The 22,314-nt window shown below is 58.0% G+C and overlaps 3 protein-coding genes across 10 annotated transcripts; 1 reads left to right on the top strand and 2 right to left on the bottom strand.

Annotated features, from left to right (window-relative positions):
* Positions 1–29: 29 nt before the first annotated feature.
* On the bottom strand, positions 30–5,702 carry DRC4 (dynein regulatory complex subunit 4). Of its 3 annotated transcripts, XM_083370854.1 has the most exons (12): positions 5,547–5,702; positions 5,222–5,347; positions 4,909–5,106; positions 4,607–4,813; positions 4,429–4,483; positions 3,795–4,000; positions 3,076–3,243; positions 2,565–2,651; positions 1,948–2,157; positions 1,110–1,175; positions 565–738; positions 30–179 (listed from the first exon to the last, which is right to left on the bottom strand). In XM_083370854.1, the coding sequence occupies exons 1-11, from the start codon at positions 5,547–5,549 to the stop codon at positions 589–591; spliced, it is 1,476 nt and encodes a 491-aa protein (XP_083226980.1). In that variant the 5' UTR covers positions 5,550–5,702; the 3' UTR covers positions 30–179; positions 565–588. The 3 variants fall into 3 exon arrangements, with proteins under 3 accessions (XP_083226980.1, XP_083226979.1, XP_083226981.1); XM_083370853.1 differs by lacking the exon at positions 30–179 and having other exon boundaries at positions 271–738; XM_083370855.1 differs by lacking the exons at positions 30–179; positions 4,429–4,483; positions 4,607–4,813; ... (1 more) ...; positions 5,222–5,347; positions 5,547–5,702 and adding an exon at positions 4,311–4,321 and having other exon boundaries at positions 271–738.
* Positions 5,703–5,708: 6 nt separating this feature from the next.
* On the top strand, positions 5,709–11,733 carry DBNDD1 (dysbindin domain containing 1). Its single transcript, XM_083370856.1, has 4 exons — positions 5,709–6,575; positions 10,691–10,843; positions 10,949–11,089; positions 11,563–11,733. Exons 1-4 carry the CDS (start codon positions 6,545–6,547, stop codon positions 11,715–11,717), a joined length of 480 nt encoding a protein of 159 aa, XP_083226982.1. The 5' UTR covers positions 5,709–6,544; the 3' UTR covers positions 11,718–11,733.
* Positions 11,734–14,262: 2,529 nt separating this feature from the next.
* DEF8 (differentially expressed in FDCP 8 homolog) lies at positions 14,263–21,819 on the bottom strand. Of its 6 annotated transcripts, none has more exons than XM_083370217.1 (12): positions 21,714–21,819; positions 19,829–19,966; positions 19,108–19,205; positions 18,793–18,942; positions 18,418–18,559; positions 18,131–18,295; positions 17,708–17,835; positions 16,976–17,089; positions 16,752–16,832; positions 16,404–16,544; positions 15,460–15,569; positions 14,263–15,328 (listed from the first exon to the last, which is right to left on the bottom strand). In XM_083370217.1, the coding sequence occupies exons 2-12, from the start codon at positions 19,950–19,952 to the stop codon at positions 15,226–15,228; spliced, it is 1,356 nt and encodes a 451-aa protein (XP_083226343.1). In that variant the 5' UTR covers positions 19,953–19,966; positions 21,714–21,819; the 3' UTR covers positions 14,263–15,225. The 6 variants fall into 6 exon arrangements, 4 of the variants coding, with proteins under 4 accessions (XP_083226343.1, XP_083226344.1, XP_083226345.1 ...); XM_083370218.1 differs by having other exon boundaries at positions 19,829–19,963; positions 21,714–21,816; XM_083370219.1 differs by lacking the exon at positions 21,714–21,819 and adding an exon at positions 20,463–20,513.
* Positions 21,820–22,314: the final 495 nt, after the last annotated feature.

Here is a 22,314-nt window from a genome sequence, read left to right as displayed (position 1 = left end):
GTGAGGATAAATCAAAGATTGCTGCACACCGGCCATTTGCCTGACATTTAGGAAAAGCCCCCTTAAGACCTCTTTAATACAAAAAGCATGCAGGCGAGCCCAGTCTCTGTGTGGTGGGCAGCTTCCTCCACTGACCCCCAAAAGCTGCAGGAGCCTTGCCTTGCCTGTGGCCTGGTCTCCTAAGGAGGAATTTGTGAGATGGCCTCACGAGACCGATGGTTCGTTAAGGTGCTTCCAAGTAAAAAGGCAGCATGCAGGGATACGATCAGATTAAGCTTTATTAACGATAAAGAGTTCCCTGGCATGGAGGCATCCATGCCTGGATTGAGCTCATGGATCATTCCCACAAGAGAGCAACAAGAGAGAGCAAGCAAGCAGAGCGAGAGAGAGAACAGCCCCTGAGCAGAGGTTTTTATGGGGGTCCTCAGCCCCTCCCTTACCAATTAACTCTCTCCAATGGGGCTGCAGGGGCCAGGGACCCCTGACCCACCAGTGGGAGCAAAGATGCCTCTTTGCTCCCATCTGATGACCTTTTTGGGGAACTGCCATGGCTGGCACAAAAACATCTAACAGATTTTGCCAGCTTTGCTACGTGGGGGTGGAGACAAATCCTGCAGGGCCCTGGCCGAGGGTGTGTCCCAGCACGGAGGTCTCTAGAGGTTTGAAGCCAAGATTGTCCAAAGGGATCCCGAAGGAGGTGAGCTTCGCCTCGTACGTTTGCAGCAGATCGTTGTGCGCCTGCGAGGGGAGAGGGGGGCTGTGAGGCCAAGCAGTGGGCTGGGGGCCGAGAAGGTGTGCCTGCCCCCCCACTGCAGGACGACCCAGGTCTCCCTGTTTGGAGTCTGCCTCACACAGCCAAGGCAGCGCCCGCTCTCCCCCTTCTGCCTAGAACAACGGCAGGCCCGGGCTGAGGGGGAGCTCTGCAAGCAAGGGCAGCTGTCCCCAGGACTGAAGCAGCTGAGAAGGCTGCATCAGTCTAGAGGGGGACTGCCTGGCAGTGGGACTCTGAATGCCTCCATGGATGCTGCAAGCAGAAACAGGCTCCCCAGCGAAGGATCTCTGAACGCCCCAGGGCCTGGTGCTGCCCCTGGCCTCATCGCAGCTCTTACCTTGCAGACTCTGGCCAGCTCGTACTGGAGGTCTTTGATAGCATTGTTTTTGGAATCCAGCACATCCTGCAAAGCAAAAACATCGGCCTGTTAAAACCACATTCTAGGCACCGGCTCCAAAGCAGCTCTCCAGCGTCCTGTGGTCCTGCTGACCGGGGTGAGTCCCTAACTGTTCTTTTAGGAATATTCCTTCTTGGACCCCCTCTCCTACCAACCCCCATCCGGCCCTCGAAAGGTCCTCTTGTTTTGAAGCTTCTCCCAGCAGCCACGAGACTGAGAACCATGAGTACTCTTATCTTAAAGGCACCGAAGGTAACCAGTGGGGGTCAATGTTGCCCCAAGCACCACACGGAGTTCTGGTAAGAAAGTTCTAGAAGACAAAGAGGAATCCTGAAGGGGTCCCTGCCGCTGTCCTTCCAAGGAAAAGGGGGCTCCCTGGTGCCCCCCAGAAATGGAATAAAAACTCTGCAACCCCAGAACATGTCTGATGGGCTGAGTGCCAGATCCAATCCGGGCATCAAAAAAGGACCAGCAAAGGGGCCTCCTGCAAGAGCAGCAGCCGAGCACAAGAATGTTGAGCGCCTGACAGCAAAAGCAGCTGCTGGAAGGAGGTGCAGGTCTCCGCGCCTGCCGGGATGCATTTCCCATTCCTGGCGCCGACAAGGCCTGGAATGCCTGAGCTGCTCACCCCAGTCCTAAATAGGTCAGGTTGCTGAGATACCGATTTCCACCCTCTGGCCAGGCCAGAAATTGGTCAGCAGAGGAAGGACAAGGAGGATCCCTACAGTAACGTTTCGGGCAGCTGCATCTAATTTCCAGAGGTTGGGGGGTCCGGTACCTCCAGCTTGTGGGTGACCACAGTGAGAGCGCTGGGATCGAGATTGGAGGCAGCCAACACCTCGTTCAGCTGCACTTCCTTCTTCTCCAGAAGGCCGGCAAGGCCAATCAGCTTCCGCTCCAGCAGCAGGTTCTTGAAGCCAGTTTTCTGCTGCACCTCGTTGATGGCTCTGGTGAACTTTTGGTACAGGACATCGCGCTCGTCCTGAACCTGTGGAGACAATCAGCAAGGCAACATCCCTCCAAAGCCAACAGCAGGGAGCATTAAGCGATTTTCAGCATGGGATTGTGTGGCTATTGTTAAGGATGCCCAGCACCCAGATAGAAGATAGGGAGGAAAATATGTCAGCCAAGAAACACCTGCTCAGGAACAGAGCCCTCTTTGCATGCAGAAAACGTCCTTAGCATCTAAAGCCCGAGCACGAAGGCAGGCAGGACTGAACTAGATAATGCAGAGGGCTGACCCACCTCCAAGCAGTTTTCGATCTAGGCCAAGTGTGATGGCACAGTGGGGGAGAGTTCCACCGGCTATTTATAGAAGCAGGCTGGCTTCTCCCTCCCTCCCTTCCATCTGTACCAGGATCAACCACCAAGTAAAGGCTGGCCCTCAGCCCTCACCTTGCTGAATCTTTGCTGCAGCACTTCATGCTCCCACTGAAGGTCCTTCAGGTCTTTCTCAGTGACTTTCAGCCGGGCCCGAATACTCTAGAGGGGAAAAAGGGATCAGAAGAGCTGCAAGACCTTTGTAGGTTGTGGGAATGAAGAAGGCTTGCTGAGCAGATCGTGCAAAAGGAGGATAAGAACGTGAAGGGGGTCTCCAAGGTTCTTTTACACCCCTCAACTTTCATTCCATGAATAGCAACGCCTGCTGAACCCGGCCCACGCCACTAAAGGCCCTAAACTCTCACGGGGTCTATAAACTGTTCATAGCCCAGGAGCTCCATTCAGGTGGTCCACAAAAAAACGGCAGAAGCACCCACCTTCACCTTTTTTATCCCTACAACACTTCCGCACCACTTTCAAGAGGGCCACAGCAGCTTTAATTGCTGACATTACATCACCTCAACTACCCCCTGCTCTGTGAGCTAGCCAGAATGCCTGTCCCAGTCCCAAGGGCCCTGCCACTTACCGCCAAGATGGCCTTGTCTTTCTCATAGTGAGCCAGCTTCCGCTGCAGTTCGGAGACCTCATCCCGGGCTCGCTGCAGCGGCTCCGCCAACCTCTTGTTCTGTAACAGCACTTCAGCCATTTCCTTCTCCATGTGATCCTCTTTCTTCTTCATCTCTTCCATCTGCTCCTGTGTTCCAGGAGGAGGGGGAGCATCTCAGACCTTCAAGGCCAGCAGTCGCCACTTCCCCTCTCAATGCTCGTCCAATGGTTCCTTCTCCATTCAGATCCCACGTGAATACAAAGAACAAGCCGGGATGATAGGACAACGCAAAACCCTTGAATGTTGTTTGGTCCATTTTTGTTCTTGAACCAATAAGTGCTGTTATTTTTCACACAATTGATACCAAAGAAGCAGTAAATAAAAAGCTCCCTAGAATCATATGCCCTATGCCAGGGATAGGCAACCTTGGCTCTTTTATGACTCGTGGACTTCAACTCCCAGAATTCTTGAGCCAGCATATCTCAGGAATTCTGGGAGTTGAAGTCCACGAGTCATAAAAGAGCCAAGGTTGCCTACCCCTGCCCTATGCCAATAAAGGAACACAAAGCTTCCAATTACAGCAAGGCCCAGCCTACCATGGTAGGTGTGAATCTTCTAGTCAGACCAGCCAAGCCAGTCCCACCTGAGGCTCCAGCTGCTCTGTCGATGCCAACAGAGAAGGCCGCTCTGTGGTTTACCTTGAGAGTATTGATCAGTGCCAAGTTGTTGAGGGTGACGTCGTTGTAGTAGTTCTTGATGTCGCTGAAGGCCTTCTCGTGATTCTTCATCAGCGTGTTGATCTGGCCGTTTTTTCTCTCCTCGATCTCGTGGATTTCTGTCTTCCTGCGCAGGTCAAGCTCATCACGCAGCACCCGCATCTTCTTCTCATACTTGGCCTCAATCTCTGCAGAGGCAGCACCAACCAGGCCAGTCACTCTCCAGGCCTCTATCCTTAGCTGACAGCTCCAGAGGAAATGGGGCAGATATCACTAGGCCTGAAGATCCCCCCCCAAGGGCAGCGGACCCCTTCCCACCCCATAAAGCAGCAGACTGTTTCTACGGCTTCACTGTATGCAAGTCATCTGTAGACAGATATGGGTGATGGACCCTCCTTATCCAGGCCCCCGCCCTCCCACTTTGGAGACACGGGAGAAAGCGTGACTCTACACTTGCAAGCATTCACCACTGCCCACTGTAGAGCAGTGCTCACATACTTCTAGGTTTGCCCGAGAAAGAAAGCCGTGGCCACTGAGCTGTGCTGAGCGGAGGATGATGAGTTTGGTGAAGGTGGGCTTCCACATTCCAGATTACGTGCCGAGTCCCGAGACTGACCTTTCACTTGTCTCTCAAAGTCATTGCGTAGATGCGTCAGGTCTTCTTGCTGTTTCTGTTAAGACAGCAATACTGCTCAGTGACAGGGTCTGGCAAAGGCTGCTTTGCCAAAGGCAGAAGCAGACATAAGGCTGGCTTGCTCCAGAGGGTGCAAAACAGAAGAGGCGGAAGGACCCACCAGTCGGAGGTTCTTCACCACCATCTCGTTGGCCAGCTCCTGCTCTTTCAGCTCCACCTTCAGGGTGCGCGTGTCTTTGCGCAGCTCCATTTCCTGGTATCGGTGGTCCTTCTGCACCAGCTTCATGGCCACGGTGCCCTCGGCCTTCAGCTCCGTGAGGTTGTTCTGATGCTCGTAGAGCAGGTGCTTCACCTTCTGCTTGTACACCTGGGGTGACCAGCAGAGGGGCTAGCCTGCGGCAGGGCGGTGCCCGGGGCCAGAGCCCGGTGAGCCGGAGCTGAGGGAGGAGGGTTCGGCGGTACCTTGATCTCCACTTGGTGACGCTCCTCGGCCTCCTCCATCTCCCGGTCCTTGTTGCGCAGCTCGGCCTTCTTCTCGTCCAGCTGCCTCCGGGTGATTTCCCAGAAGGTGTGGATCTTGTCGCGCTCCAGCTGGAAATAGTTGCGCTCCTCCCGCTCGCGGTCCAGCTCCTCCCGGATGCGGGCCATGTGCTCCTCCAGCTGCGAGAGGCCCCCGCAGGCTCAGCCCGGGAGCGATGCGGCCCCCCGGCCGGGCGCCCCTCGCGGGGGGACCCAGATGCGCCCCCCGGCCGCCCCGCCCCCCCCGCGCGCCCACCTGCTCCTTGGACATGCCCTCGGGGGGCAGCGCGTCCACCAGCGCCGCCGCCGGGCCTTTGGCGCCCTTGCCCTTCTTGCCGCCGCCGCCGCCGCCCTTCTTCTCCGCCGCCTTCTTCTTGGGCGCCTGGGGGTCGGGCGAGGAGAGGCGCGGTGGGTCCCCCTGCCCGGCAGCGCCCCCGGCCCCCAGGGAAGGACCCCCGCCACCCCCGCCCGGGCTGTTGGCGCGGCCGCCAGACGGGCCCGCAGCCGGAGGGGAGGGAGCCGGCGCAGCTCCCCGCCCGGCCCGGCCGAGGCGGCCCCGAGGCGAGCGGCGCGGCCCTCACCATGATGCCGCGGGACAGAGACGCTCGGCTGCCGCGTCTCCAGGCAACCGTCCCCCAAAGCTCGCGAGAAGCGCGGGTCGCGCAGCCGCCCCTGACGACCGCCCTGGCAACGGGGCGGGGCCGCCGTGGCTGCCTCGCGGGCGGGGCGGAGGGGAGGGGGGGGCTCCGCGCGGGAAGTGCCCGCAAAGCGGGATCAGCGCCTCCGCCCCGTTGTGCTTAAGCAGAACAGGGCACTCCTGCCCGTGTACAGAGTGCCGCTTGGCCTGCAACGCCGGTGCCCGATTCGGGCGTTGGGCAGCCCCGGCTCCCCCTCTGCCCGGGCCCGGCAGCGACCCGGCCGCGGGAGCGGCGAAGCCTCGGGGGCAGCGCTCGCTCCCGGGAGGGCCCGGCGCTTCTGAGCAGCGGCTCCTGCGCGGGGCAGGCGAGGCGCGCCGGTCTCGGCCACGGGAGGCGCAGCTGCAGCTCCGCCCCGCCAGGCCGGTTCCCCGAAGAGCCGCCGCGCTGCCCTCTCCCGAGCAGACGGCGGGTCGGCGCACGGAGAGAAGGCGGGCGCCAGGCTCGGCCAGGCTCGCCCCTCCAGAAGCGGCCCTCGGCCGGGCCTTTCGCTGCACGCGTCACGCCCCTCCGTCCGCAGACGCGCGGCTGACAGCCGGAGCCTTGGCACTCGGCTCGTGCTCAGACGCGCCCTCGCCCTCCTGAGGTCGAGAGAGGCGGCTGCTCAGTTCCGATGCCCGCCCGCGAGTCGCCCCGCCCGGCGTCTCCTCCCCTCGCCCTGCGCCGCTCGACGGCTCCCTGCCTCCTCCGGGCTCTAATGCGGCGGCGGCGGCGGCGGCGGCCGGGCGCGCTCGTCCCCCCCGCCCTGCGCCCTCCCCCGCGCCGGGCCCGCTCCTCCCCGCCGGCGATGTGCGCTCGGGCGGCGGCGGCGGCGGCTGCAGTGGTGGCGGCGGCGCGGAGGGAGGCGGCAGCGGCGCAGCGAGCATCTGGTGCAGCCGGGACGGATGGAGACGCCGGGAGGGGCCGCCCCCCCGGGTGAGTGACTCGGCCGGCGCGGAAGGCGAGGCGCGCCCGGATGCGGCTGGCGGCGCGGACGGGCAGCTGTTGCTCGAAGGGGCTGCCAGATGGGGAGGCCTGGCGGGGCCCAGAGGGTCGGCCCGACGCTGCGGCGAGGCATGTGCTGGGCGCCTCTGGGGGGTGAGGGGGTCCCCGCTCGGAGGAAAAAGGGCTTTCTCCTCTCGGGGAGGTGAACGGAACGGGATCGAAGGACGGAGCCTCCCCGTCCAGAAACGGGCTTCTCCTGTCAACTTTGGACGCCCCTTCCCACTTTTCCACTTGCAGGGCTGCTGCATCCGAGGCGGCTCCGGCAAATAAGTCCCCCCACACACACCTCCCCCGTCGGTCTTTAGTCTTTAGGCGCTGGAGGTTAGAGACGCAGCGAAGCTCCTGGCCCCGTTTAAGCCAAGAGGGAACTGAGTTGCCCGAGGGGCGGCAGGCAAGGCAAGTTGCGGCCTCCTCTGGGGGGCTGCCTGGAGCACGCAGTGGGGTGTGACTGGAATGCTCTCGGACTCCTGTCGCTAAAAAGCACGTGTGAATGTGCGGGAGGAAGGAAGTGTGCCTTTTGGGGTCAGTACCTGCTACCACTCACAAAAGCTTCTGGAGCTTTGGGTGGATTGCAGCCTTGGTTTCAAGAGCTTAAATGTCTGGGCACCCTGATCCAGGCGGGGTGTTTGTTTTTACCATGCTGGGAACTTCCAAATTCCAACGGGGGCAATGACTTGATGGGATGGATCAATAATCTGCAATATTCCTCCCCAAAATTCAGTGCCCCCCCCACACACTGATTGTTGTAGGGAAGGGCTGCCAGTTGGGCAGATTCAGCCTGGGTGATTTGGACCTCAGCGGAAGCTGCCGGACCCAGCCCCCTCTTCCCTTGCTGTGCCGGCCCGCAGCCGTGAGCCAGGCTGGGCTCAGGTGCTGTAATGTGAGTCAGCAGCAGCGGTCCTGGGGGTGGCGGTGAGAGTCTCCCAAGCCCCCTTTCGACTGCAGGGTGGCTGCTGGTTGGAGAAAGCAAGGGAGGGGGGGAACTCAGTGGAGGAAGAGGGGGAGGGGGGGAGGCAGCAGCCATCGCCAGCCGGAGTGGAAGGAGCAGCCTGCTCTGTGTCCGGGAGGGGCTGCTGGAGGCAGGTGGAAGCCCAAAGGGGACCAGAGAGGGTTGGAAGGCAGCCCTGCTGAGAAAGGGCTTCTAACAGGCAGCTCTCCAGCCAGAGCAGCTCACAAGCCCGAACTCTCCCACTCGACTCTTGACTGCGTCCCTCCAGTCTTGCCCAGTCTCAGCTGCGGCATCTCCAGGCCAAAAGGCTGACCTTTCTGCTTTCCACGCTGCAAATTTCCCACCTGCCAAAAGAAACAGGCGAGATCCAAGAAGGTCGGCTCAGTGTCTCCTTGTTCTGAGAACGCTTTCCAGCCCTCTCAGTAAGAAGCGGCCCCTCTGAGCAAAGGGCTGCTACAGGGTGGGAGGACCCGTGGTTGGCTCTTCGTGCAGGCCGAACTGCTTGCTCACGGCAGAGACACTCTGGCTAGAAAAGGGAGCCAGGCCAAGCGTGAAAGTGGATCAGCGGAATTAGAGAGAAGCTCCAGACAGAGTTTCAAATGGGAAATGAAAGTAATCCACCAGGAGGAATCTGGTGGTCCAGTCCTTTAGGGGAGCCATTTGGGCCAAGTATGGAGAGCTGTGACCCATTATTGGGCTGCTTGAAATGCAGACCCTGGCAAAGAAGAGCGCTTGGCCTGCTGGAGGTGGCAGGGCTTGAGCTGCCTCCTCTGCCCCACAGGACCCCTGAGCCCAGCTCCACTCCTCCCCCAAGGCTCAGTGGTCCCCAGCATGTTACCCCCAGAGCGCCCAAGAGACGGGTCTGATCTCTGCGGGAGGGACTGAGCAGGGAGATTCCCAATTTCCTGGGGGTACCCTGGTCCCAACCCTCTGCAGGTGCAGCTCCTGTGCATGAAGTCAGTCCTGCTGCAGAACAGGAATAGCCACAGCAGCCTGGCAGACTCTGGTGGGTGGGAGGGAGGCAGCCATATGCTCCGGCCTCTACTGAGCGTGTCTGGCCAAATGCTGGAGGCGGATGAGTGGAGAGGCAGCCCTGGGGAGGAGGAGGGCATTTACGAGGGTCCTCAGGCCAATAACATCTCAGGGCTCCTGCTGAAATGGCCACCACCAGACATCTTGAGGCTGCCCTGGCAGAGCTGCGGGGCCGTCCCCGTGCTCCTTCCCATCGGTGGTGGGTGCATGATTTATGGGAAGGGGCAGGCAGACCCTGCTTGAAAGGGGCTTCTGGCTGACCTCTGAGGCCATCTGGGGCTCTTCCCAGAAGCAGCCAAGCAGACAACAGGCTCTCAGCTGCCCATGCAGAAAGGCCAGATGAAGAGGGGCAGAGATGAGCCCTTCCAAAAGGGAAATGCTTCCAAGTTCAACTCTCTTTGCAAGCTGGTCGTGCTGGCCTCAGCCTACTGAGAGCCAGAAGTATCCCGTGATGTTCACCTCTCCTTTGCGACTTTCCCACACCCGGCTTGTTAAAAACCTGGTCCTGAATAATTCAGGACTTTGAGCTGGGGAGGCTGTTTTTCTCACTTCTGCCTGGCTTCCCCATATATAAAGCTGGGATGTTCCCCAGGAACCCACAGCAGCGGCAGCCTGCCCCTTGCCATCACCCCAGCTGGCTGTAGGGGCCAAATCAGTCTGTGGGTTGCAAGAGCTGGAAGTCTCCTGTGGTGCTATAAAAGGCGAGGACCGGTAAGGAGGTTTTGGCCATGGCTTGTGGCTCTACTCAGGTACCATATTTAAATTCTTCCCCTGAATTTGTTCCTGCAGGTGTTCAGCCCGGCCTCCTGTGATCTTGTTCTCAGCCGCAGGAGGGCTGGAGAGGAAGCCCAAGGCCACCCCACCTCTTGGCTTGTTTTCTGTTCTCGAGACTTGTGCCAGGCGTTGGTCCTCTTGGCTGACCCTCTTCCAGGGTGCAGCTGCCCTCAAATGGATTTGCCTCCCAAGGGTCCCTCAGACCTTTGGGGGAGCAATAGATTCAGACACTTTTGAGGACGGTCTCAGGCTTCTGCAGACGAGCAAATGGGCCATCTGAGCAAGGAGCAGCCTTGAGGGCCTGCTGAGGGAGGGCTGTGGGTCAAAGCTCTCGCCTGGGGCACCCGCTTGTGCAGGCAATCACTTCCATTCACATCCAGACACGTGTAGCTACGCCTCCCATTTTCTCCTTCCAGAGTTTAAACTTCCCCCTTGCTACACCTCCTCCTCCCTGCTAACTGGCAACACCTCACAAGGGTGATCCAGATGGCCTTCCGTCAGGGAAGAGGGTCCCTGAGGAGAACCAGGCTTGAAGGCCCCTTCCAGAATGCAGCCAGGGCAGGACCACCGCACGGCCTGAAGTGCCTTCTCTGGGCTGAATGAACCACAGCCCCCTGGCTAAGTTCCTTCCCCCTTGCAAAGAGGCCCCCCCTCCATGGTTCATTGGAGCAGACACTGCTGGCAATTCAATGGCAGGATGGCAGGCAGGCATCCTCAGCAAGGCAGCTGCTGAGAGAGGCCTCTGCGCAGTCAGGCTTGCTGCAGCTCTTCCAGGGCACTTCCAGAGAGGCAGGGGGTAACTGAGGCATACCTGGCATACAGCCAGCTCTGGGGGCCCATTTGCCTCTCCCTCCCCAGGACAGAGCAGCCTTTGTCTTCTTACCACCTGCTCCAAAAGAAGCTGGCCTTTTGTTTCTGCAGTGCGGGGCTGGGTGCCAGAGCGGAGTCTTAGGTTCCTGGTACCCAACAGCTGCTGCTCATCAGCTCTGCATACGCCCGTCTGGAGGGCTCACTCTGAGGTGGGGGGTGCCAGCAGTCAGGAAATGCCCCCCCTGGGAGGGGGTGGACTCAGGCTGAGCAGGCAGGAATTGCCCAGCCGAAGCCGGCCATCCCCAGGGGTTGCGATCAGTCCCCTGAGAGTGGTGCTAGGAGCCTTCCTCCCCTACAAAGTCAAGGGGCCCTGGCTGGTGGCCACCCTTCCCTGGTGAACTAGGAGGCAGCTGTGAGGCTCAGCAGGCGGGCCTCTCCGTCCCAACACCCCCTTCCTCAATGCCCTGTTTTGTCATTTCAGAGCTGACCCAGGAAGCCCCAACACTGGAGGCGCAGACCCCCATCACTCTCTCCACGCATGGGCGGGTGGAAGTGCCCCGCAGCCCCCCGGCTGAGGAGGAAGGAGGGGCCCCAATCCCCACGGCAGGGCTGCTGCAGGTCACAGAGCGTCGGCGTAAGTACAGGGCTAGCCGGGGGTGGGGGTGGGTTTCATGAGGCTTCCAACAAGGAAGCTGCAGAGGAAGATCTTGAGCCCCCTCACCCAGCCGTCCCTTCTCAGAACCCCTGAGTAGCGTTTCGTCTCTCGAGGTGCACTTCGACCTCCTGGACCTCACGGAGCTGACAGATGTGTCTGACCAAGAGCTGGCCGAGGTCTTCGCCGATTCGGATGAGGAGAATGCAGCCCAAGAGCCCCTGGCTGGTAGGCGGCCCCTCCAGAGTCTTGGGTGGGTGGGTGTGTTTGATGACGGGGCATTCAGTGCCAAGCACACCCTCTGCTGTGAGTGGCAGCTGAGGCACTGCTGGCATCAAGGCTTCCTTGCTTGCTTTTGGGGGTTGGCCCCTGCTGCCTTTGGCTCTGCTTGTCCCACTTGACCCTCCAGTGATTGTAAGGACTCTTCCCTCCGACCATGGTCAAGGGGTCACACGTACTGCCCAGTGCAGCCAGGGTGGGAGTTAAGCAGGAGTGCTGAGCGTCAGGGGTCAAGAAGCTCAGAAATGATTTGTGTGTGCAAAAGTAGAGCTTTGCTCTCTCCTGGGGGATTCTGTGCCCCCTTCCCCATGCAAACAGCTCCTCTCTCTGTAGATGGGGCTGAGTGGGGAGCTAGAGCTGCTGGGCAGCCTCCATTCGGTGGAGGGGCTAAAGGCGACCCCTCCCCTCCTATTCCTGCACAGGACCGCATCCCCACTCGACCCCCAGAGCCGGCTACCTCCGCTCCCCCTCCTGGACAAGGACAAAAGCTGAACCTGGATGCGAGAAGAAGCACCTCGGCGATTCCAAGCTCCGAGCTGAGGCTTTCCTGGCTGTGGAAGAGCCAAAGGAGGAATAAGCGGGGGGGGGGGGGGAGGAGCCCCACCCAGCTGCCAATCTTCACTCTTGCACTGTCCGTCATTTGGGACCTTAAGGCACCTGTTCATTCCTCCTGTGCAACTGGGACCTTTGCAATCTGCGCCTTGTGCCAAGAGCCCCCCCTTCCTCCTTGCCCACCACTGAATTTGCCCATCTCCTTTCAGACCCCAGCAGACACCCCCCCCCCGCTGGGCTTCCCATTTCCTGCAGGCCCTTTGAACCTTCCACCACTCCTTTGGCTGAGAAGGTAGGCTGAGGGGGGGGGGGTGCTCTCCCAACCTTATTTGGGGGGAGCTGGGGGTGAGAGCTGCCAAAGCCCGAAGGAGGGGTGATGTTCTCTTCAGCCGTGTGCCTTGAGTGCTGCTGGGCTGAGCCAGGAAGCTCCTCTGCCAAAGCAAGCGACCTGTTATACCAAAGGAACCAAGGGGCAAACACAGCACCATCTCTGGGGCACAGAAGCAGCGAGAATCCCGGAACTTTGCTCCGCTCTAAGCACACATCATCTCCAATGGTCTTAACTCTTGCCCACTGCTCCACAGCTTTGTGCAAAGTGCACAGCACCAATGCAACTGGCCCCAACTTCAGCTGGGCTCTGGGATATCTCCCTGCAGCGGATGCCCACCTATGTCGCAGCAGAGTGCCTTCCTCAGCCGAAAAACTCTTCTTGAGAGGAAGCTGGCTGGGGGTGTGGCATGGTACGGCTGGCAAGGCACAGAGGGCATGAAGCAGGATCCCAGGTGCTTCCAGAGCCCCCACCTGTGCCCAGACCCTTTGAGAGGAAGAGTGAGAGTGGCTCAGGCTTCTGGGGGGACAGCAGAGACCTTCTTCCCCTGTGGACAAAAGCTCAAGCTCAGACTTGTTCTCGGTGGGGCTTTTTTCCAAACCAGAAAAATAAAAATTTTCCCTGGTCGATAGCAAGAGTGGCTTCAGCTCTCCATCTCCTTTAGGGCCACCCAGAGGCACTGAAGCAAATGTTTTCAATGCAAACGTCATAAGGGGTGGGGAGAGACCACCCCTAGGCAACAATTTCATTTGGATTCCCGGATAGGCATTTAGGCAGGGATTCCCCCTAGCACAAAAGGGCCAAGCCGCTCCTTTTCTGAGGGGCAACAGGGGTGGGCCAAGCAGAAGTCCTGGTCCAAAGCCCAATCAGCAGCCCTCAACCCCCTCCCCCCGGCCCAGGCCCAGAAGAGCATCCTATGCAGGTCCAAGGATGGAGCAGCACAACAGCCCCTGTTACCCTTGCAGGCTCTGCTGAATCTTGGCCACATACTGGCTGCATGGGGGATGGACGCCCCAGTCTTCTCGACATTCCAGGCTGCATGCTGGGGTCAAGCAAGATACGCTTTTCCTCAGCTAGTCAGCGTCGGCCTCTTGTGCAGCAATGGAGCAAAAACCCCTTACGAGATGATACAGCTACTCTCTCCCGATTACGTACAGCTGCACCGTAAAAGGAGAGACGCTGGCTGTTGCCTGGTGGCGAGGGCACCAAGGAACAACGCACAAGGAAAGGGGTGCGAATTTGCATTCTAAACACCGAGGAGCACTTTCTTGGGTCCCAGCATCAAGGAAAGAATGGCTAAGCTCCCAGGAGGAAAGCAAGATCTTCACTCCGTTTTTTGCAAAGCCAGGTCTGCCTGGGATATCACCAATACTCCACCTAACCAGTCTGGTGTCCTCAGTACTTGGAACCTCCATCTTTCTTGTATTCCTTTCGTGCTCTGCGTTCCCCCCCATGATCCCCCCCCTTTGGATTAAATTCTGCCCGTACTTGTAGAGCGGCCCTCTGCTACCTCCGATGTTCTGGTGATTAAAGTTGTTTCAAATGGCCTCTGTAGGGTTTTTGCTCCCCCCGATTCTTTTCAGGCAGTGGGTCAGTGCATACGCTACTGATCAAGGTGACCTCTGGTAGCTTCTAAAGTAGGCAGGGCCACGCAAGTCAGGAAAATGATCTTGGTTTAAGGTAGCTTCTTTTACTCCAAGCCAGGACTCGCCCAGGCACTGCAGGCAGAAAGCTTCAGGGCTGGGGGTTCCCTGCATTTCTCCAGGCAGAGCACCTGTGAAAACATGGCGGGGAAAAAGGCATTTGGGCTTAAAGACTGTCTGGATGGATCACAGTCCCAATCAGTACAAGGCATATTGATAGAACAGCTCCCGGGGACTGGAAGGTGGGGGGACACCTTCCCTTCTGCAGCTCGGAGATTGGGGTGGGGGTGGCAGCAGCACAGGGAAAGGCAGAGGACAAGCAGCCCCACTTGGGCCTGAAATACACATCAGACAGGCTTGGCGGGTGGAGCCCTGCCCTTGTGGAATACCTGGAGCTATCCATTGGGGCAATCTCCCAGATGGCCTTGTCAAGCCAAGAGCAGAATTCAGCCTGACATCCCGACTGCTACCTGCAGGAATTTGGCTAGAGCAAAACTTATGCCGGCTGGAAATCAAGACGTTTGCTCCTCAGCCCTTCTTCTTTTTAGTGGAATATAAATATTGTCTCCAAGACACATTCCTTTTTTTTCAGGACCAAAATTTCCTCTTTATTCTGAACTAGGATGGATAACCTCCCAAAGTATCTCCAGGATATCTTCAAAACCTGGTGGCTTCAATCAGGACGTTTTCAACTTCCTGTAACGTGTCAGAACCCCAAAAGATCAGAATCTATGCAAGGGAAGCGGTGCCTCAAGGCACGATGGCCGTCACTCATAATATTGTCGAAAGAATGGATGATCTGATGAGCAGGCACACAACCCAGCTGACATATAGAGGGCAGAGCTAGGAGACTTGAATGGAAGATGCTGTCACTCAACATCCTCCCTCGTGGTTGTCAGCTGGGTCACTATACACATAACAGCGAAAACTACCAAAAATGGATTTTTTCAGTTAACCACTTTTAGAGGATGAAATATGAAAACCTTTTTGGAGATAGAAGAGGAACAACATCGAAGGCAGTCTACAACCCTATCAGACTTCAATATTTATACTTAGCTTTATTTAAAGTGATTTTAGTGCTTGTGATAAATTACTGTGGCGTAAAGAGTCCCATAGTTGTTTTTCAAGGCTGACAGAGACTATTCTATAATTCACCCAGTGCTGGCAATTGCCATTATCTTGAGCTAAGGGGATGGGAAAGGAAAACCAAGTCTCTGTGTCCATCTCCAAGGCAGATGATCAAAAGAACAACTTTCCAAAGGCTGCCATTTCTGCAGCCATTGTCTTTGCTGAATTATCAGTCTGTAAGGAGGCCAGAAAAGCAGGGACGATAAAGTCATTTGTCAGCCCCTTCCCCACCTCTGCCAGTTGCAGCCAGGACTGGACTCCCGCAGGGGGAGCCTCGGAGTTGGAAACTCAAGGAGAATTTTGACCTCAGCCTGGCCGTGGCATTCCCCTCTTCTGGCAGTCTGAGCTGCTTCCCTTCAAGGAGGAGAAGTAAGTCACAGGCCTGCTGGGAACTCTGTGGTGCGGCCGGGGTCCCCTGTTTCAAGAAGCCACACTTAGGCTTGCAGCTCTATACTGCGCTCCCTGAGCAGCGACTCTTTTCTCAGACTGAGTCGAGCGCATCTGGGGCATGTTGTGGAGTTGTCGTAGAAGCAGTCCCTGTGAGAGGGAAAGCAAAGGGCCCATTAGCTTCCTTCTTCCGGAGGAATCACCCACCCGCTGGCTTCCACAGGCCTCCTGTTGCTTGGCATTAGAGGCGGCAGGGGCTGGTCACAAACGTCTGCACTCACCTGTGGAAGACGGCTGAACAGTCTGTGCACATTGAGGTGTGGCTGTCAAAGGGGAAGAGCACGTCTCCCTCCTTGCAGAGCTCACACACAAAGCCCTTTGCCTGGCACCGCTGTGAGAGGAAAAAGAGAAGCTGGTGAGTCACGGGGCCAATCCAAGCCCCTCCATGGACGTGCCCTTTGCATGACTACCAATCCTGGGCTGCCAAATACCTGCAACCCTCGTATCTCTGTGGGCGCGCCTGCCCTATGGAATCAACTGCCAACGGAACTCCGGACTGCCCCCGACTTTCGTTCATTTCGCCGGGACCTAAAAACCTGGCTCTTTGAGCTATCTGGTCTGGACTGAGGGGTTTAATGTTTTTAAATTGTGATATAATTTTTGTGGCTAGACTTAATTTATTTTAATTTTATATTGGATTGTTTTTAAATTTTGCCTTGTAAACTGCCCTGAGTCCTTTGGGAATAGGGCGGTATATAAACCGAATAAATAAATAAATAAATAAATAAATAAATACATACATACATTTAAGTGGTGATGGGGGGGGGGGAGAGAAATTTTCCAATACAAAATATTCTAGAGAAAAGGAAAATTAATGGCAGAGCTCAACATGACAGATATTTTTAGAGAGTTTTTGAAAACCAATAATCAGCAAGTTCAGAATCTTGCAAGTATGATTGTGATACACCTCCTTGTGCGCCACTGAATCTGGGAAGGCTCCATCTGAGCCTCTTCTGGATGCTACCTTATAGTTCTGGACTTTAAAACATGTTTTGGACCCTTTTGCTAGGCAAGAGCTCCTGCGCGTTTCCCTCAAGATCATCTTCCTTTCTTTCTACACCGGCTTATTCTTACTCAACCCCTGTAGCCACTGGCAGCCAGGACGAGGCCTCTCAGGGCCTCCTTGCAGCAGCCTGGCTGCGGTTTGCTGCCCAGCCAGCCTTGCCTCGCAGTCCAGTTTGATGTGCTTGGCAAAGAGTGTGTGGATCTCCGTCAGGGAGCAGCTGAGTCGCCCAGCGTTGACATCCATCAGGTCTTGCAGAGAGTACATGTCATCGTTCTCCACAAAGTGCTGCCGGTCCTGCAGCTGGAGGGAGGACAAGAGTTTAGTTTGCCTGCGGGGGTGGGGGAAGAGGGTGAAGGCTGAAAATGGGAACGGGGTTCACCACCTTGCCCAGATGTTCTCTTCACGCCCTCTCCCACCTGGAGAAGTCAAGCACCCCCAATCCAACTGTGCCCGTCCCGTGCTTTGAAGAGGTCCACGGGCCCCGGCTGGACAGCTGCTTCCTCTGACCTGGAGCAGCAGCCGAGCTTCCATGGCCTCCTTGCAGGTGATGAAGTACGGCTTCATGAGCAGGATGTCCTGACGCAGTTTCTGAAGGGGAGAGACCGCTGGCTGGAGAACCTGGCCAAGAAGTGGTAGCCCACCCACGGCTCTGTTTCTGGGTGAGAACACCAGCTCAGGACCCAATGCTCCCGAGGCATTCTAGGTCCACTCCCAGCCCTTCCAATACTCACCCGGATCTCTACCAGCTCCTCAACGTAATTGAAGAGAAGAGGGTTGGTCTCCCGCAATTTGAGGACCGGCCGGGACACCATTAGCACCAAGTAGCGCATGCTACAGCGAGAGACCTGAAAATCACATTGGCCTCCTGAAGCAGACAGTAGACACACACTGCAGGGAAGGCCTGAGACTAAATAGCCCCACAGAGCCTCAGAGGGGATCCGGCCTGCCCCGCTCCGGGACGAATGGAGCACTCTGTGTGAGATGTGATCTGTGCAGGGCAGTTCCTCTCTGCCTCCCCTGCACAATGGGGCTCCATGGAAACTGTCCTCACTCACATAGTGAGGAAGACAGTAAGCGCCCTGTCCAATAAAAACATGTATTTCATCCTAACGCAAGACACGGAAGGGGGTGCTCTACAAAGCTTCCCACATCCCATTGCTCCTGGTCTGCCCCACAGTATAGGCAGCTCGTTTTCTCCAACCAGGTGCCCTCCAGTTTGGTCTGGACAACCATTCCATATCACCTTAGCTGGCTAGGATGTCAGGGGATGATGGGAATTATGGCTCAACACAACTGAAGGACACGGGTGTGTCCTTCAGACTGGTTCTTCTGTCAGTCCACAGAACATGACACAGGCATATTTCATTCCCCACACCAGGCTGTGTGGAAGGGCTTCCCAACTTCAGACCTCACGTCACCTCCTCTAGTTGGGGGAAACTTCACCCACCCCAAGCTCTACTTACCTTGCGGGGTTCAAAGTCCCAGTTGTGGATGACCCTGGCAGGGATGACAGCTTGGTCATTCCAGTGGCAGCTGCTGCAGTAATAGAGGCCTGTGTAGTCACACTGCCGAGCCTCACCTGGGATTCCACCTACAGCAGGAAGAGTGGAGGTCAGGTAAGCAGTGAGGCAGGGGGTCCTTAGGAAGCTGGGCAGATGCCAGTTGCTGGGACAATAAAGAACCATGTTGCCCTCCAGATAGCTGGACAAGAGAGGGCAACCCAAAAGTTGCATCTGCTCACGAGACCCAAGTGGCCGGAAATGGCCCTTCCCAAGCCTTTTGCTGCAGCAGAGGCTGGACTGAAGCAAGGCCTCCTGGTGAGCAAAGCAGGAGCTCCGCCTGGAGCAGCTTCCGATTCAGTCTCCCTCCTCCCTGCCGGAGCTTACGGAGAGAGATGGGTGCCCGGCACTCGGCACAGCGGTAATCCTGGCTGTCCAGCCCCGTCTCTGGGCAAATGCTCAGCTCGTACTCGGCCTGGTGGCTGACCTTGGAGCGCACGCATGGCTTGGTGACGAGGTTCAGGCACTTGCTATGGCAGCGATAGGAGCAGCCTGGGAGGAGGGGGAAGGAAGCGCCACGCTGACCCAAGCCCAGAGTCTGGGCAGGAAGGACAGTGCCCCTCCTTGCCAGAACCAAGCTCCGTAGCAAGGCGGGGGGAGGAGGGAATGCTCACCTGTGCAGGTGTACCAGGTCTGGAGAAGCCCCCAGATGACGGTGCTGCACTTGTCGCAGGTTTGCTTCACTCCCTTGCTCTTCTCCTTGTAGAAGCGATGCTCCAGGATCACTCTGATGTTGGGCTCATCCTCACTGGGGTCCTGGGAGGGGGACCAGTTACAACCCTTTGTCCACTGAGCCAAAAGCCTCCTCCACAACCCCCGGAATTGTGGCAGGGGGCTGGGGCCATTCAGCTAATGGGACGGGAGAGGAAACCCTGCCCTCTCCTTGGAGGGCTGCAAGGCCTCCCGAGAATCCAGATGTTTGAGAACCACCGCCCACCATCCACCACCGGGCAGCAGCTCAGGATCACCCTCCCCGGCCTGTGCTGCACCTTCAGCTCCTGGAGCCGCAGGCGCAGGTGGATAAGCCGCACCACGGCGTCCTTCTGCTTCTCGGAGTTATCCGGCAGCTCCAGGATCCTCTGCTTCCACTCCTCGATGGCCTGCCGCAGCTGCTCCACGTCCGAGGCCAGGAACAGGCCCTGCAGGGAAGAACCGCCGCCCAGCGCAGGGGCGCCCAGCCTCTGCTAAGCTGAGAGCTTCTGGCCTGCAAGTATTTCACATTATAGCCTCTCCCCCCTCCCCCCCCTTGTACAGGCATTTTTCAGCCTTTGCAGCAGGCCGAGTCCCACAGGCTGCCTTCTTACCACAGGGCGTGAGAAGTGGTCCTCTGCCAGGCCCAGGTCCATGGTGCGCTCTGAGCAGTGGAACACCGGCTCCTCCGGGGACAGTCCCAGATTCAAGTCTACATGGCGAGGGGGAAAGAAAAACCACTTGGCCTTCAGACAAGCCTGCTCAGCACGCAGAGCACTGCCAGGAGTCTTGGTCTGCCAGAAACTATCTGGGCTCCTTGTGCCTGGTCTGCTAGAGCCAAAGGTCACCGCTTCCTCCTATCTGTCGCCTGAAGCCCCTGGGCTTGGCAAAACTAGCAGATGGTCAGTGGGATCTACTCCTAACCAGCTCCAGCCATCACCAGGCCAATCCCAGGGGACAGAACCAGATTCAAAGGTGGAGGAAGCCACAGGATGGCCCATTTCTCTACGCAGCCTGCAGCAAAGGCCTGCGAGCAAGCAGGCCTCTCCCATGGGACAGCAGCCATCTGGGACTCAGAAATGAAGGTTGCCAGGGCAGCTTTGGGATTTTCGAGGCAGAGCTGGTCTCCTGTCCCAGCAGCTGGATGCTGACTTGGAGCCATCCCCAAGGCTGACGTTGATGGGAAACCCTTGGCCATGGAAATCCTGCCCTCAAGTTTCCAAAGGGTATTGATCCAGTCTTCAGGGGAAAGGACGGAAAATCCTCCTGGATCCAGTCTAGATCCAGTGCTGCCGATTCCTTCCCAAGGACAAAGCGAGGAAGGGGACAGCTCACCTTTCTGAGGAAAGTCCTCTCCAGGCCCGGCTGTCTTCTGCTCCTGCCGATTCTGCAGTGGGTCCTTGTTGAACGGGTTGAGGTGGCCCTGCCGGAAACGGGCCAGCTTCTCATCATATTCCATAGCAGTCCAACCTGCTGGAAGCCAAGGTCAGGGGGAAGGCATCAAAGCATGCCTATCCCAGGGTCAGGGCTTCAGCCTACTGGAGTGTTTCCCATACAATTTCAGCTCCTCCCAGCCTCTCAAGCCGCGTTGGCATCCTTGGAAGGCAGAAAAGCCAGTTCTGCCAGCTCAGATGGTCCCCCTGTGCTCTGCAGAGTCATGAACATATCTAGCCGGACAGCTGGGAGCACTTTCTGGAGCAACATGGTTGCTGCCAGCATATCCTAGGAATGAGTAAGAATTGCAGAAAGAAACCTCTCCTGAAAACAACCAAGCTCAGAGCGCACCAAGGACTCCACACTTCTAGAAACGTAGAGCTGCCGAATCCTCTCCCCACCTCCTCCTGATCTATCAGCTCTGAGGTATTTGGAGTACAGAATCTCCCAACCCCAGTTGCAGTGACCCATGATCCCCAACTCTGGGAACTCTAGCAGGCACAGCCCCACTCCAGGCAAAGGATTCTGAGGTTACCTGCACAACTACCAAGGCGGATTTAGGGAGCTCCAGGCTGAGGGAAGGCAAAGAAGGGAAGGGAGCTGGCGAAGGAGCCCTCGGTTGCTGTCCCTGAACCGCACAAGAGACAGAAAGGAAGAGGAGGAGGGGCTATGCTCCTGTGGTTTGGGGGGGGGTCTGAAAAAGGACCTGCCATCCCACCAATTTTGTAATTCTATTTGACTCTTTTGTTCTGCCTCATTTCCTCAAGGAGGCTTTAAAATGACATCATCCAGACAGAGCATCCCTGCTTTGCTGAGCCTATCAGCTGGGTGGCTTCTCACCAGAAAGTCTCCCTAATGATGAGGATGAGGATGGTGGTGATGATGCCGCTTTATCACACCCACCCATGCGGAGGGGGGAGGTAGCATTGAAGGCCCTACTGTTTCCACCCAGTGTCTGCTGAATAACTTTTCAGGGAGGCCACTATCAGCTCAGCGAGAGCCTGAGTTTTTAAGAGTTTTTACAGAGCACGCCTCAGGAATGCCATAAAGGAGAATTAGAATTAAATCGAATGAACCTTTATTGTCAAAGTACAAAAATGTTTTGCAGAAAGTCTTGAATTTGGTATCAAATCACCACTTGGACAGTCTGCCACTTAAAACCATTAAATATAACGAGACTAAGCCTGAATCGCTACTGAATAAATGTGGATTTGAACTGTGCATATTGGTTTAATTGGACATCAGGATAAGCCATAAGCCAGGGCTGGGTTCACACATCACACAAAGACAAAACCAAACAGGCCCCGTAAAGGCTTAATTGTTGAACTGGCTCAGGGCAATCACGCCACTATCTGTTTCCGGATCCCCGGGAGAAGCCTGCCCTCGTCCTGGCCTGTGGCCCGGGGGAGAAGCGAGGCTTTCCCTCACTACGTCAGCCTGCTCCCGCTACAGCCCCAACGGCCAAAGAGGGCCCCCAACGGGGCTCCCGAGCAGGCCACGAGCAGGCCCCGCGGAGGCGGCGGCGGGGCAGGGCCGACTCAAGGGGGCTGGGGGGGACGGGGGCCGGTTCAGGGAAAGCGCACGAGGGGACTTTGCCGCCGGGCTGCCGCTTGGCCGAGCCGGGCCAGAGCGGGGAGCGGAGGGGGGCGCTGCGGAAGCGGCCCCGGGCAGAGGCAGCCCAAGCGGAGGCTGGCGGAGGCGGCGAGGCAGCCGGTGGCGGGGGCCGCGGGAGCTCCGCCGGGGAGCGGGCGGGGCGGGGAGGGGACGGGGCGGCGGCGGCCCTTACCTGCGCGCCCATGGGGAGGGGAGGGGCCCGGCCCGGCCCGGTCGGCTGGCCCGGACGCGCCGCTTCCTCCGCTCGCTACATTGCAACCCGCGGCCCGCGGAGCACAGCGCGCCCACGGCGCCCGCGCCGCCCGCTGCTGCCCCCGCGCGGCCGGAGGACCGCGGAACTCGAGTGTCGCCTCTCCGGCCGGGCCGCGCCCTCCCCGCCGCCGCCGGTTCTCCTGCCGGGACCCCCCGCCGCCTGAAGGGCTTCGCGTGGCCCCTTCCGCTCCCAGGGCCGACTGGATCCCCGCCCGCCTTTCCCGTTATTACAACGCCCGAGGCGGCCTTAAAGAACGGGAAGAACCGGGCACGAAATAGCAGGCAGACGGAGGCCGGGAGCCCGCCCGAAGTGCGCTGCCCCGCCCCCCCTTCCCTTTCCCGTCTCCCCTGAGCGCGACTCCGGCCGCCCTCCGGCCCTTCGAGAGGGGCTGGGGGAGCCCCCTCCCCTGGTGCCTTATCCAGGTCACACGGCCGAGGGCCGGCCAGGCCCCCAGGACCCCCCCTGGCTGGTGAAGGGGAAGCCCACCAGGTGCAGCAACCGGCCCTGAATGGCACATTGG

Source organism: Vipera ursinii, assembly GCF_947247035.1.
Source record: "Vipera ursinii genome assembly, chromosome: 10".
Classification (NCBI taxonomy): Eukaryota; Metazoa; Chordata; class Lepidosauria; order Squamata; family Viperidae; genus Vipera; species Vipera ursinii.
This window is presented reverse-complemented; position numbering and strand designations above follow the sequence as displayed.